Here is a 16,357-nt window from a genome sequence, read left to right on the forward strand (position 1 = left end):
AGCCTTCCCTCCATACCCCCTGATCCCTTTAGCCACAAGGGCCATATCTAACTCCCTCTTAAATATAGCCAATGAACTGGCCTCAACTGTTTCCTGTGGCAGAGAATTCCACAGTTTCACTACTCTCTGTGTGAAGAAGTTTTTCCTAATCTCGGTCCTAAAAGGCTTCCCCTCTATCCTCGAACTTGTGTCTATGTTCCGTGCCTATTCTGGTATCTGTCCCCTACTTTTCCTTCGCTACATCGATGACTGCATTGGTGCTGCTTCCTGCACGCATGCAGAGCTCGTTGACATTATTAACTTTGCCTCCAACTTTCACCCTGCCCTCAAGTTTACCTGGTCCATTTCTGACACCTCCCTCCCCTTTGTAGATCTTTCTGTCTCTGTCTCTGGAGACAGCTTATCCACTGATGTCTACTATCAGCCTACTGACTCTCACAGCTATCTGGACTATTCTTCTTCTCACCCTGTCTCTTGCAAAAACGCCATCCCCTTCTCGCAATTCCTCCGTCTCCGCCGCATCTGCTCTCAGGATGAGGCTTTTCATTCTAGGACGAGGGAGATGTCTTCCTTTTAAAGAAAGGGGCTTCCCTTCCTCCACTACCAACTCTGCTCTTAAACGCATCTCCCCCATTTCACGTACATCTGCTCTCACTCCATCCTCCCGCCACCCCACTAGGAATAGGGTTCCCCTGGTCCTCACCTACCACCCCACCAGCCTCCGGGTCCAACATATTATTCTCCGTAACTTCCGCCACCTCCAACGGGATCCCACCACTAAGCACATCTTTCCCTCCCCGCCTCTCTCCATGCTGCAGGGATCGCTCCCTACGCAACTCCCTTGTCCATTCGTCCCCCCCATCCCTCCCCACTGATCTCCCTCCTGGCACTTATCCGTGTAAGTGGAACAAGTGCTACACATGCCCTTACACTTCCTCCCTTACCACCGTTCAGGGCCCCAAACAGTCCTTCCAGGTGAGGCAACACTTCACCTGTGAGTCGGCTGGGGTGATATACTGCGTCCAGTGCTCCCAATGTGGCCTTTTATATATTGGTGAGACCCGACGCAGACTGGGAGACCACTTTGCTGAACACCTACGCTCTGTCCGCCAGAGAAAGCAGGATCTCCCAGTGGCCACACATTTTAATTCCACATCCCATTCCCATTCTGACATGTCTATCCACGGCCTCCTCTACTGTAAAGATGAAGCCACACTCAGGTTGGAGGAACAACACCTTATATTCCGTCTGGGTAGCCTCCAACCTGATGGCATGAACATTGACTTTTCTAACTTCCGCTAATGCCCTATCTCCCCCTCGTACCCCATCTGTTACTTATTTTTATACACACATTCTTTCTCTCACTCTCCTTTTTCTCCCTCTGTCCCTCTGAATATACCCCTTGCCCATCCTCTAGGTCTCTCTCTCCCCCCCCCCCCCCTTGTCTTTCTTCCCGGACCTCCTGTCCCATGATCCTCTTGTATCCCTTTTGCCAATCATCTGTCCAGCTCTTGGCTCCATCCCTCCCCCCCCCCCTGTCTTCTCCTATCATTTTGGATCTCCCCCTCCCCCTCCAACTTTCAAATCCCTTACTCACTCTTCCTTCAGTTAGTCCTGACGAATGGTCTCGACCTGAAACGTCGACTGCACCTCTTCCTAGAGATGCTGCCTGGCCTGCTGCTTTCACCAGCAACTTTTATGTGTGTTACCCCTAACTTATTAGATGTTCTTCTGCTGATTCCAATTTCTTTTGCTGGTATTACCACCCCAAACCCTGTCACTCCTGTTTCAGGTTCCTTCGCTCCATCTGTATAAATGTGAGTATAATCACTATACTTTTCCATCACATGACAATTAAATGCATTTACCAAATCTGTTTTATATCTTTCTTTTCTTTTTACCTCTAACAAATGCTAGTCTATGTCAGGCCATACAAGCTTCCATGGAGCTACCACCGGATAAACTACTGAAAGACTTATCCTCAGATCAAACACTCCACATTTTTTCGCGATATCATTCCCTACCTGACTATTCTGTGACTCATTGTTATTTAAAAAACAGCTAACTAAAGTGGTATTGTCTGCAAACAACGGACTTAGAGCAGCATCTGCCTGTGCAGGGATGAGTGTACACAGTATATGCAGTTGAGGAAGCAATCTTGTGGAGCACCAGTGTTTAGAATACTCATGGTAGAGGTATGGATACCTATCCTTACTGATTGTGGTCTGTTAGTCAGGAAGTCAAGGTTCCAGTTACAGAGCAAGCTGTTGACTCCCAGGATCTAGAGTTTGGTGATGAGTTGTTTGGAATAACAGTATTGACATCAGAATTGTAGGCAATAAACAATAGTCTGACGTAGATGTTGTTACTTTCCAGATGCTCCAGTGATGAGTGTAGTGACAGGAAGGTGGTGTCTGCCGTAGATCTGTTTCAGTGTGGTAGGCAAATTCTAGTGGGTGAGTTTGTCTGGAAGGTTGGTGTTGATTCATGTGACCAGCCTTTCACAGCACTTCATGATGGTAGATGTCAGGGCAGTAGTCATTAAGTTGTATTACTTTGTTTTTCTTGGGTATCTGGGTGATAGTGGTCTTAAAAGCAGGCAGGAACCACAGCCTCAAGCAGGGAAAGGATAACAATGTTTGCAAATACGCTTGCCAGCTGATCATCACAGGATCTAATGACATGGCCAGGGACATTATCCAGTCCTGATGCTTTCCATCGGTTCACCATCCAGAAGATTGATCTTGCATCTATAATTATAACTCTAGATTCAGGTGCAATGGAGACTGCATGGAGTGAATAAACTGTGTAATGCATGTAATGCAACATGGGGACCCTATTCTGTGAAATTCACAAAGGGATTGTTTCCTGAGCTCTGCCAGAGTCCACTGGTGTCTTAAATGTGATTTTGTTGCTCGTTTGCTGAGTCTGTTATACACTGCTGTCCAGTAGATGGCAGTAGTCTCCTTGTACATCACTCATGCACTGTGCTGAGATCTACTGTGTGCTGACCATGCAAACGGATCATGATTAAAGATCCTGTTAGCAGACCTGTTGCTGCTCAGCATCTTTTTATACGGCAATGCTGTGATAAGTTGCATCTCAGTGATCAGCTCACTGCCAGCAGGGACTTGTTTATTATTCTTCTGGTCTGTGTGACCTTTTACTGGATTTTGCCACAATCGTTGGAAGAAGTTAAAAACCATCCTTTGATTCAAAATTGCTGTCTTCAATAATTCTATGAGAACGAAACAAATTAGTGACCAATAATCTAAATGTTGTCTATTTTTGTTTTTTTCAGAATTCTGAGCAAATTTTTGGATAATTATCAGGAAGACTTGTTGCCCTGGCATGAAAGTATTGAACCATGTTTGTCATCCATGACTGCCTTCAGTAATGACCGAGAGGTATGAAGCCTAGATTCCTAGTTTATTGTGTTACTAATGCAGTTGATATCAATTGATTGTTCTTCCTAAGGCACAATATTTTTCACTGTTCACCTCTTTTATCAATACATGCACTTTGCTAGAACAGGATTCAAGCTGTGTTTCTAATTCATGATGTTTTTCCTGGGTGTCTGTTACAGATTGGATTCCTGTCTTTGCATTCTTTTCAACTCAGTATAAACAGTTGAATGTTGGCATCGACTTACCACTGATTTGCATCATTTTATTTCCTTTTGGTCTTAGCATTAAATTGCTTTTTGTGTTCATCCTTGACTCACATTGCTCAGTTATATCAATATTCAAGGATTGATATCTGTGTAACTGGCAGTGTTATCATTAGTAAAGTTGTAGTACAAAATTGAATTATTTGTTACCAGCTCTAACTAAAATAGTTTAACTGTTAGCTTTATGCTGTTCATTAGAGATGGCAGATATTCCACAGATTTAGATAATTGATACCAGAAAGTAACAAGTGATTTACCAGATGGAATAATTGCTGTTTGCTTCTACTTGAATAAATATTTTGTACAAATCAAGTAAGTAATTTTAAGGTACAAAGTCTGTAAATCTGAAGTTAAATGGAATTGATCAGGATAGAGGGAAATAGAGTTTAATATTTCAGATTGCTGTTCTTCACAAATGAAAAAAGAGATAAAAATAATTTTATGGGATAAATGGGGAGGAGAGAACAAAAGGGAAAATCTGATTGAGTGACGGGGAGGATGAGTGCAAGGTGAAAGAGGGATGAGAGTTCAAAGTGCTTTTATTATCACAGTAAATGTATGTCACCATATACAATCCTGAGATTCATTTACTTGCTGGCATACTCAATAAATTTGTAATAGAATAATAACCAAAATAGAATCAATAAATAGAATAAATCAAAGACCGCACCAGCTTGGGCATTCAACCAGTGTGCAGAAGACAACAAAATGGAAGTTCAGAAAGAAAGGAAAAAGTTGAGATGGGATAGGAATTTGTCCATCGATATGCCCTGGCTGAAATTGATTAATTCACTGTTATCTGAGGTAAAATCATAGATTTTCCTTGTTTGTGTAAATTTATGAGGTAGTTCACTGATTCAGCAGGTGCTGTTAATTCAGCAAGTAAACCTCCCAGTTCCAGGTGATTGAAGTTGTCCTTTTTTCCTACAGGTGTTGCAAGATTTTATACGGTTTCTACACAGGCTAGCTACAGTGAACAAAGATTACGCAGTAGTTATGTGTCGGCTTGGTTCAAAGGAAGCACTGTCTAAGGCATTAGACAAGCACAGTTCAGCTTTGTTACTGGCTGCAGAGCTCCGAGATTTGGTCAGTGACTGTGAAAAATATGCCAGCCTATACAAGAAAATGACCACTAGTATCCTTGCTGGATGTATACAGGTATGTGAAGTGGTTCTGTGTGGCTCCTCGTCCAGTGAAATACTTTTCACCATTTTATGATAAAAATGTTGATTCTTGCAGTGGAGCACACTTATGCAACAAGTGGTGGACCTTCCAGCAATTGCTTGATTGAATTTAGGAATATGTTTAAAAATTGATTGATCATTGAGTCAAGCCTGAACTTATCCTGATCTGCTGTATGTCTTCAATATGAATTGGTGGAGACTCGATTAGCACCAGATGTGGAGTGCATCATGGATAATTGCTGTTTTCTTCTTTACTTGCCTCAGAGACCTTATTTCCAAACCTGGCTGAACTGCAATAACAGACCTACAGACCCACAATTGAAACATTTCCATGTGATGTGGCTCTGTGTTACACCAAGTAGTGCATTTGCCCACTAAGCATTCCAGAGGAGATGGGTTGGTTCAGTGTTTGAACTGTAATATACTTCTCTGGGAGCTTATTATCTCTGCTGCCCTTACTTCTTTTTTTAATCAGTTTAAATTGGAATTCAGCAAGTCCTTAAAGTATTTATCACAGAAATTTGAATTTGAGTTTTTATTTCCTGCTAGATTAATTCACTGTTATCTGAGGTAAAATCATAGATGATATAGCTGTAGACAAAAAAAAGATGTTGCTATCTGTCTCACTTGGGAATATACCTTTACACAGTTGGTATTTCCCTAGTGTCCTATATGAGACATGCAAGGATATAAATAACTTCTATAATTTCCATTCCCAATAAATTATTTTCTCCCAATATGACCAGTATGGCAATGGTTCTAAAGACATTTCTTTCTCACCTAAGCCCATTGTGGCAAAGGTACTTTATAAACTTAGGCCTGACGAAGATGGAAAGAAAGTTTTGAGCTTTATACTACATGGTCCACATGCAGTGATATTTCACAGTAGTATCTTTGGTTACTTCATATGTGAGTTTAGAGCACTGACCTTCCTTCCTCCCCTGCAAATTGGAATCTAAGATGCCCAATATCAGTTATATTCCTGAGCACCTTTGATTAAGAAGACTGAACTTTCCTTATACCCTAAGCACGCATGTTTGTTGTTTTTTTCTTGCAGATGGTTTTGGGACAAATTGAGGAACATAGACGTAGTCATCAACCAATCAATATCCCTTTCTTTGATGTATTCCTGAGGAACCTTTGTCAAGGTCTGTCCGAGCGGCTCAATGATAACAGACTGAATCACGGCAAGTTTAAATTATGTGTGGAGCTAAAAGAAAGCATCTGGTTTTTTGCTGAAGTAAAGATAACTTAAAAACAATATTGCTGACAGAAATATGTAGTTGAAACTCATTGCAGCACAGAGTTTAATTCAATCAATCTTGCATTAAATTCTATGGAGCATGACTCCTGAATGTTTGGGAGGCAAAACAAGTGCTATCTCAGAACAAATTGGTAAGTGGTATTTCATGTATGCATTTGTAATTTGTTCCACAAGCTAGTGATAATGCAGTAGGACTACTCCCAGAAGTAGCAGGCTATAGATGGAGCCAGACAATAGTACACTCAGACAATCAGATCAAAGCTCCCCAGTCTTGACTTACCTAGTCCTGAGTGTTGATAGATGACTAAACAACTAATGAGGAACTGTTTACTTTCTCAACAATGGAGGAACCTGAATAAATCTATTATGGAAGGCTGAAGCATTTGCAACTCAAATATTAAAGAGTGATCCATCTTGGCCTTCTTCAGCCTTTGTGATCATAGGGACCAACCTTAGTGAAATCCACACGATATAAGGTAGTGGGTGAGTTCGAGGAAATGACCTACTCTCGCAAAAAAAGTGTAACAGGTCCTCACTGGCATTGAGTGCCCAGCTCAGACTGTCATCTTTTGTGCTAATGTTGACCATTTCAGTGGCACCAGCCACACAAAACTATTCAGCAATACTTCCACGGGATTCGGGGATAGACATTAAAATTTAGGCCTTTCCTACAGCTCCCAACAGCCTGTGAATGAAAGAATAAATTCTTAACTAATATTCTAATGTAAGGGATTGCATCTGAAGGATTATTTGGTTTTATGGTCATTTAATTGGAATTGCTATCAGAATTTATATGCTGAAATTTAAAGAACTTGCAAATTTAAAGAGAAAATATGGAGATGACCTAAGTTTATAAAGAAACATCCAAAAATTCATTGAAGCAAACATGTCCATTTGCAAATGACACCACTTCCTTTCATTTTGGAGCCATTAGCTGGCATCTTGCAGTGGTTGATTGGGTGAGAGTGCATGTAGGTAAGGAGTAACTGTCAAGTGAGAGGACTCGAAATGTGTGATATCAAAAGTTCAGGGCCCACATGTTCCTTGTTGGGGAGAGGGATAAGGATAATAGGTTTTGGGAATCCTGAATAACGAGAGATATTGAGGCCCTGGTACACTGTGCATAAGTAATTGGGAACTAGTGAATCTCTGACTAGAAGAAGAATAGCAGTGCACTTAAGAGCGTGTAAGTCGGACCGTGAGGTAGCGGGAGTATTTAAAAGAGAGCAGATTAACGGAGTGGGCGACAGAGTAGAGGGAGACAGAGTAGGAAGGCTTTGGCTCCTGAGGTTTCGGCGAGCAGAGGCTGAGGAAGAGCTTCACTCCAAGTAAGGTGAGGCCGGGTAAGTTCCTTTAATAAATCTAGTTACCTTAAAAGAAGGTCATGGAGGCAGCAGTTAGGGCAGTTGAGTGCTCCGTTTGCAGGATGTGGGAAGTCAGGGCGAGCACAGTTGCCCTTGATAACTACACCTGTGAAAGATGCATCCAGCTGCAGCTCCTGACAAACCAAGTTAGGGAGCTGGAGCTGGATGAACTTCGGATCATTCGGGAGGCAGAGGCAGAAATAGAGAGGAGTTACAGGGAGATAGTCACCCTTAAGAGTCAGGAGACAGTAGCTGGGTGACTGTCAGGAGAGGGAAGGGGAATAGACAGAATGAGCAGAGCACCCCTGTGGCCGTTCCCTCCAATAATAAGTACATTGTTTTGGATACTGTTGATGGGGATGACCTACCAGGGACAAGTTGCAGTGGTTGCGTCTCTGGCACCGAGATGGGACCCTCAACTCAGAAGGAAGGAGGGGAAGGAGGGAAAAGAGGAGAGCAGTAGTGATAGGGGATTCGATAGTTAGGGGGACAGATAAGAGGTTCTGTGGAAGAGATTGAGAATCCCGGATGGTCTGTTGCCTCCCTGGTGCCAAGGTCCGCGATATTTCAGATCGAGTTCTCAGTATTCTCAAGAGGGAGGGTGAGCAGCCGGATGTCGCGGTCCATGTAGGGACCAATGACGTGGGTAGGAAGAGTGAGGAGGTCCTGAAAGGTGAGTTTAGGGAGTTAGGCGCCAAGTTAAAGGACAGGGCAGCCAGGATAGCAATCTCAAGATGGCTACCCGTGCCGCCTGCAGGCGGGTTTAGAAATAGTAAGACAGCGCAGATTAACATGTGGTTGAAGACATGGTGCAGGAGGGAGGGCTTCAGATTTATAGATAATTGGGCAGTTTTCCAGAGAAGGTGGGACCTGTTCCGGCGGGATGGTCTACATCTGAACTGGAGGGGGACAAATATTTTTGCAGGTAGGTTTGCTAGAGAGGTTCCGGTGGATTTAAACTAGATACGAGGGGGGAGGGGAACCAGAGTGTAGGAACAGATGTAGGGAAGAAGGAAGAAAAAGAAAATAGTAAAGTTGTTTGCACAGTTAGTGATAACCAGAGATGGAAAATTTCTTAAATGCATTTATTTTAATGCTAGGAGCATTATAAGAAAGGTGGATGAGCTTAAAGCATGGATTGATACCTGGAAGTATGATGTGGTAGCTATTAGTGAAACATGGTTACAGGAGGAGTATGATTGGCAACTAAATATTCCTGGATTTAATTGCTTCAGGTGTGATAGAATCAGAGGGACAAGAGGGTGAGGTGTTGCATTGCTTGTCAGAGAAAATATTACAGCGGTGCTCTGGCAGGATAGATTAGAGGACTTGTCTAGGGAGGCTATTTGGGTGGAATTGAGGAATGGGAAAGGCGTAGTAACTCTTATAGGGGTGTATTATAGAGCACCAAATGGGGAGCGAGAATTGGAGGAGCAAATTTGTAAGGAGTTAGCAGATATTTGTAGTAAGCACAAGGTTGTGCTTAGCAAATTTGCAGATGACTCAAAGCTGGGTGGCAGTTTGAAATGTGAGGAGGATGTTATGAGAATGCAGGGTGACTTGGACAGGCTGGGTGAGTGGGCGGATGCATGACAGATGCAGTTTAATGTGGATAAGTGTGACGTTATCCACTTTGGTGGTAAGAACAGGAAGGCAGATTATTATCTAAATGGAATCAAGTTAGGAAAAGGGGAAGTACAACGAGATCTGGGTGTTCTTGTACATTAGTCACTGAAAGCAAGCATGCAGGTACAGCAGCCAGTGAAGAAAGCTAATGGCATGCTGGCCTTCATAACAAGAGGAATTGAGTATAGGAGCAAAGAGGTCCTTCTGCAGCTGTACAGGGCCCTGGTGAGACCACACCTGGAGTATTGTGTGCAGTTTTGGTCTCCGAATTTGAGGAAGGACATTCTTGCTATTGAGGGAGTGCAGCGTAGGTTCACAAGGTTAATTCCTGGGATGGCGAGACTGTTGAAAGATTGAAGCGACTGAGCTTGTATACACCGGAATTTAGAAGAATGAGAGAGGATCTGATTGAAACATATAAGATTATTAAGGGATTTGACATGCTGGAGGCAGGAAGCATGTTCCCGCTGATGGGTGAGTCCAGAACCAGAGGCCTCAGTTTAAGAATAAGGGGTAGGCCATTTAGAATGGAGTTGAGGAAAAACTTTTCCACCCAGAGAGTGGTGGATATGTGGAATGCTCTGCCCCAGAAGGCAGTGGAGGCCAAGTTTCTGGATGTTTTCAAGAAAGAGATGGATAGAGCTCTTAAAGATAGCGGAATCAAAGGTCATGGGGATAAGGCAGGAACTGGATACTGATTCTGGATGATCAGCCATGATCACAGTGAATGGCGGTGCTGGCTCGAAGGGCCGAATGGCCTACTCCTGCACCTATTGTCTATTGTTGTGATTGTGGGAGATTTTAATTTTCTACACATAGACTGAGAAGCCCTTACTGTAAAAGGGCTGGATGGTTTGGAGTTTGTAAAATGTGTGCAAGATAGTTTTTTGCAGCACTACATAGAGGTACCAATGAGAGAAGGGGCGGTGTTGGATCTCCTGTTAGGGAATGAGATAGGTCAGGTGACGGAGGTTTGTGTTGGGGAGCACTTCGGGTCCAGTGATCACAATGCTATTAATTTCAATGTAATTATGGAGAAGGATAGGTCTGGACCCAGGGTTGAGATTTTTGTTTGGAGAAAGGCTAACTGTGAGGAGAGCAAAAGGTTTTAGAAGGAGTGGATTGAGACAATTTGTTTTATGGGAAGAATGTAGTAGAGTAACAGCAGTCATTTAAAGGTGAAATTTTGAAAAGAGTACAGAATCTTTATGTTCCTGTTAGCAATTATTGGCCTGTGAGTTTGACGTCAGTGGTGGGTAAATTGATGAAAAGTATTGTAAGAGATGGTATGTATCATTATCTGGATAGACAGAGTCTGATTAGGAACAGTCAACATGGATTTGTGCGTGGAAGGTCATGTTTGTTAAATCTCATTGAATTTTTTGAAGAGATTACCAGAAATGTTGACAAGGGTAAAGCAGTGGATGTTGTCTATATCAGTGGTCCCCAACCACTGGGCCGCAGAGCGTGTGCTACCGGGCCACGAGGAAACGATATGATTTGGCGATATGAGTCAACTGCACCTTTCCTCATTCCCTGTCACGTCCACTGTTGACCCATTACGCATGCGAGGTCATTACCTGCGCGTCATCCATTTCAGCGTGGGAAGAAGATCAACTCCTCGAGTTTGCAAATGACGGTGGGCTGAAAAGTATGTTTGACATAACATCTCTGCTGGCATTCTGGATCAAAGTGAAGGCTGAATATCCTGAGATAGCCATGAAAGCACTGAAACGTTGCTTCCATTTCCAACGTATCTCTGCAATGAATGCAACGAAAACTAATTTGCGGAATAGACTGGACATAAGGAACCCCGTTCGAATATCGCTGTCTCTCGTCACCCTTCGATAGGACCGTCTTGTTGCAGGAAAACAATCCCAGGGCTCCCACTGATTCAGCGATATTGGTGTGTTGCAATGATTTTATATGTTCATACAGGGAAAATACGTGCTGCGTGTTTAATATCCAAACGATACTTAAAATGTTATGATGCTATTGACTTATATAACTATATAACAATTACAGCACGGAAACAGGCCATCTCTGCCCTTCTAGTCCGTGCTGAACGCTACTCTCACTAGTCCCACCGACCTGCACTCAGCCCATAACCCTCCATTTCTTTCCTGTCCATACACCTATCCAATTTTTCTTTAAATGATAATATCGAAGCTGCCTCTACCACTTTTACTGGAAGTTTGTTCAACATTTACTTCAAGCCCCCCTGTCCTGCCCTGATAATTGACTTATCACTATATTCATGCGAGGAAAATATGTGTTTAATATTAAATTCGTTAGATAAACCCTTTTAGAAACAAAATTGAGTGTATTAGCTAATTATCATCTATATTCCGGTTGTGATTAACACCGCCCTCCCCTCCCCCCGAACAGAATTGCCAAAAACGATCTGTAGAAAAAAAATCATACATGCATGCGCACTGGTGCCCGCACAAGGCTTCATGGTCATTGTAGTCTTTCTCGGGATAAACCCAGCGTATTTGACTGCTACTCTTGTCCGTTGGCAACCCCCCCCCCCCGGTCAGCCGTTCCGCAGTGCGAAAAAGGTTGGGGACTTAAGTAAGGCCTTTGGCAAGGTCCCACTCAGAAGGTTGGTTAGGAAGGTTCAATCGTTAGGTATTAATATTGAAGTAGTAAAATGGATTCAGCAGTGGCTGGATGGGAGACACCAGAGAGTGGTGGCGAATAACTGTTCGTCAGATTGGAGGCTGGTGACTAGTGGTGTCCCTCAGGGATCTGTACTGGGTCCAATGTTATTTGTCATATACATTAATGATCTGGATGATGGGGGTAAATTGGATGAGTAAGGATGCAGATGATACTAAGTGCGGTGGAGTTGTGGATAATGAAGTAGGTTTTCAAAGCTTGCAGAGAGAGTTAGGCCAGTTAGAAGAGTGGGCTGAAAGATGACAGATGGAGTTTAATGCTGATGAATGTGAGGTGCTACATTTTGGTAGGACTAATCAAAATAGGACATAAATGGTAAATGGTAGAGCATTGAAGAATGCAGTAGAACAGAGGGATCTAGGAATAATGGTGCATAGTTTCCTGAAGGTGGAATCTCATGTGGATAGGGTGGTGAAGAAAGCTTTTGGTATGTTGGCCTTTATAAATCAGAGCATTGAGTATAGGAGTTGGGATGTAATGTTGAAATTGTACAAGGCATTGGTGAGGCCAAATTTGGAGTATTGTGTACAGTTTTGGTCATCGAATTATAGGAAAGATGTCAGCAAAATAGCGAGTGTTCAGAGAAGGTTTACTAAAATGTTACCTGGGTTTCATCACCTGGGTTACAGAGAAAGGTTGAACAAGTTGGGTCTTTATTCTGTGGAACGTAGAAGGTTGAGGAGGGATTTGGTAGAGGTATTTTAAATTATGAGGGGGATAGATAAAGTTGACGTGGATAGATTTTTTCCATTGAGAGCGGGGGAGATTCAGACAAGAGGACATGAGTTGAGAGTTAAAGGGCAAAAGTTTAGGGGTAACATGAGGGGGAACGTCTTTACTCAGAGAGTGGTAGCTGTGTGGAATGTGCTTTCAGCAGAAGTGGTTGAGGCAGGTTCGATGTTATCATTTAAAGTTAAATTGGACAGCTATATGGACAGGAAGGGAATGGAGGGCTTTGAGCTGAGTGCAGGTCGGTGGGACTAGGTGAGAGTAAGAGTTCGGCATGGACTAGAAGGGCCAAGATGGCCTGTTTCCGTGCTGTAATTGTTATATGGTTAAGTTAGGGGGGGCAAAAAGAGAGGCTGAGGACCTGGAAGGCAAGATGAAGCATAGAATAAGAGAATCTTTTATCCCTTAAAAGGTCAGCATGGTTGCATGTGTGGAACCAAAAGAAATGGAAGATATTTTTAATATTTCTGTTCGATTTTTGTTTTACTATGGAGAAAGTGATGGAAGTTAAGGAAATGGGGAGGATGAGTAGTGTTGCCTTCAACCACATACGAATAGCGTGGAAGTAGGGACTTGATGTTTCAGTCCCTATAGTAAGTTGGCACTCTCGATGTTGGCAGTGGGCTTGGAGTGGTGACAAGGGAGGGTAGGTACATCATCAGGGTCATCAGGTGGGCACCCTCCTTGTTTGACGCACCCTCCTTCTTTGACGTTTCGTTGATAAGCCCACGACATCTCCAGAGGGCTCAATGGTGCTACCTGGCATCTCAGATACACCCCTCTCAGTTCCATACCCTCCTGTCTTCATCTTGCAGCCCAGTTGTTGTCTTTCCTTTTTTCCTTTTAATCCAAATCTAATTGCTGCTTTCTTCTGCTGCGTTTGACAAGGACTTGATTGCTTGTTGGAGGGAGTGACCCCTCACCCCCATCTTCTTCAATAGACTGGTCGTAGATGTAGCAACAAATCCCCTTCATCCCGCTTCTACAGGGAAAATCTTGGTCTTCCAGCCATTCTGGGCAGCTTCAGTTGCCAGTTCAGAGAACTTGGTCTTTTTCCTCTCATAAGCTTCTTCGGCACCATCTTCCCATGGTACTGTCAATTCCACAACATATGCCAGCTTGGCTGTTGTGGATCACAGGACCATGTCTGGCCGGAGTGTTGTAGCCGCAATGTCTGGGGGAAACACAAGCTTTTTTTCCCAAGTCCACGTCCATTTTCCAATCCCGAGCAACCTGCAGAATGCTTACATCTTTTGATGTTATATGGTGCTCTGGAGGTCGGCCTGCTGGTACAAATTGTGTGATGTGGACATTTCCTGCCGATGTTTGTGGGAGAGCATTTGTGGTGATTCGACTCTGTTCTAAGATTGATGCCAGGTGTCTGAGAACTTGGTTATGCCACCAAGTATACAGCCCTTGGGTGAGGCTCGTGGTGCATCCTGTTAAAATGTGCCTTAGTGATCCAGATGCTTGACAAAGAGAGCAAGCGGGGTCTTCTCCCCACCACTGGTTCAGGTTCTGAGGTGTGGGTAGGAGGTCATAAGTGACTCTGATGACAAAACTTAGCCGAGATCCCTCCATCTCCCAGATGTCACGCCAGCTAAGTTTCCTCTTTTACTGGCTCTCCTAATTAGTCCATTGGCCCTGATTGGCCATTGACATGGCCCTGGCTTATCACTCTGCCTCCTCCTGTCTTCTCAACTCCTCCACCACGAGTCATCTCTTCTGCACTGATGTTGCCTTGTGCCATTGAGGAGCCTTTGGGACAAGCCCGAGCCCTGCTCTCCCATGTTGGACTTGGCCAACCACATCCCTGAAGCGAAGAGCAGACTTAGCACTCTGAATGGCTTCACACGGTGTCCATTTCCTCCTCGTTGCCACAAGGGGGCGGGGGAGCACTGTTCGAATAACAGTATCTTCAGATTCAGTGAGGTTCATGACCAACCTTGGAGGTATTGGAGGCTTTAAAGTGCATTAAAGTGGATAAATCCCCGGAGACTGTCAGTGTTTGAATTCATAATTGGCTTAGTGCTAGGAAACAGAGGGTGACAGTTGAGGATTCTTTCTCAGACTAGAGATTTGCATCTAATGGTGTGCCACTGGGCTCGATGCTTGGACCTTTGTAATTTATATAAATGATTTGGGTGCAACTATACAAAATATAGTTAGGATGTTTGCAGATGATACTGAAATAGGAGTTGTAGATAATGTAGAAGGTTATGAAACATTACAGAGACACCTTGAGTGGCTTGGTCTGTTGGTTGGGGACTGGCAAAAAAATGTGAGGTATTGCATTTTGAGCGAGCAAGCTAGTGTAGAATGTGCTGTGAATGGAAGGGCCATAGGGAGTGTAATGGACTAGAGGGACCTAAGAGTGCAGTGTATAGTTTCTGAAAGTGACAGTGGTGAAAAGGGCATTTAGCACACTAATCTTTAGCATTTAGGGCACTGAGTACAGGGGTTGTGAAATTATGTTGTAGTTATATAAGACATTTAGATTATTGTATACAGTTTTGGCCACCTTGTATTAGGAAAGATGTTACTAAACTCGCAAGAGTGCAGGAAAAATTTACCAGGATGTTGCCTAGATTTGGAGGCTTGAGTTATGAGGAAAGATTGTGTAGACGAGGGACTTTAATTCCTGGAATGTAGGAAGATGGAACATAAGAGCAGTATAGCACAGGAGCAGGCCCTTCACCACACAATGTTGTACCAAACCAATTAAATTAGTAATCAAGTGGCTAATATCCTTCCATTTCCCTCACATTTACATGACTGACTAAATGTCTGGTGGAAGAAGCTGTCCCGGAGCCTGTTGGTTCTGGCTTTTTTGCTGTGGTCCCATTTCCCGGATGCTGGAATAGATTGTGGTTGGGGTGACTTGGGTCCCCAATGATCCTTCGGGCCCTTTTCTCACACCTGTCTTTGTAAATATCCTGAATCATGGGAAGTTCACAACTACAGATGCGCTGGGCTGTCCACACCACTCTCTGCTGAATCCTGTGATTAAGGGAGGTACAGTTCCCATACCAGGCAGTGATGTAGCCAGTCAGGATGCTCTCAATTGTGCCCCGTAGAAAGTTCTTAGGATTTGGAGGCCCATACAAATTTCCTGAGCCGTCTGAGGTTAAAGAGGCGCTGTTGAGCCATTTTTCACCACACAGCTGGTGTGTACTGATCACGTGAGATCCTCAGTGAGCTGGATGCCGAGGAACTTAAAGCTGTTAACCCTCTCGACCCCAGATCCATTGATGTCACTAGGGATTAGCCTGTCTTCATTACTTATGTAACCCACAACCAACTCCTTTGTTTTTGCGACATTGAGGGAGAGGTTGTTTTTTTGACACCTCTGCGTCAGAGAGATGACTTCTTCCCTGTAGGCCACCTCGTTATTGTTTGAGATTAGGCCAATCAATGTAGTGTCGTTGGCATGGGTGGTGACACAGTCATGGGTATACAGGGAGTAAAGGAGGGGACTTGGTACACAGCCCTGAGGGGCTCCTGTGTTGAGATTCAGAGGGGTGGAGGTGAAGGAGTCCACTCTCACCACCTGCTGGCAATCTGACAGGAAGTCATATATTCTCTCTCCACTCTATCCGCTAGTCTTAGTCGTATAAATATCTATCAGATCTCCCCTCAACCTCTGCCACTCCACAGAAAACACAGGCTTGTTCAACCTTTTAATTTTGCACGTTTCTAATCCAGGCAATATCTTGGTAAACCTCTTCCGCATCCTCTCCAAAGCCTTGACATTCTTCCTATAGTGGGGTGACCAGAACTGTATGCAATACTCCAGATGCGGCCTAACTAGGGTTTTCTAAAGCTGCAACATAATCTA

At 43.7% G+C, this 16,357-nt stretch overlaps 1 protein-coding gene across 5 annotated transcripts in view; it reads left to right on the forward strand.

Annotated features, from left to right (window-relative positions):
- Positions 1 to 16,357, forward strand: part of LOC140191307 (cullin-9) — a 332,978-nt gene that overhangs the window by 149,256 nt on the left and 167,365 nt on the right. For 4 of the 5 annotated variants that reach the window (XM_072248616.1, XM_072248607.1, XM_072248588.1 and 1 more), the window contains 3 exons: positions 3,302 to 3,407; positions 4,601 to 4,828; positions 5,912 to 6,041. In XM_072248616.1, coding sequence (XP_072104717.1) covers positions 3,302 to 3,407; positions 4,601 to 4,828; positions 5,912 to 6,041 — 464 coding nt within the window. The remainder of the gene's footprint in view (positions 1 to 3,301; positions 3,408 to 4,600; positions 4,829 to 5,911; positions 6,042 to 16,357) is intronic. The other variant, XM_072248598.1, reaches the window with a different exon arrangement.

This window comes from Mobula birostris, chromosome 2 (genome assembly GCF_030028105.1).
Source record: "Mobula birostris isolate sMobBir1 chromosome 2, sMobBir1.hap1, whole genome shotgun sequence".
NCBI classification, from domain to species: Eukaryota; Metazoa; Chordata; class Chondrichthyes; order Myliobatiformes; family Myliobatidae; genus Mobula; species Mobula birostris.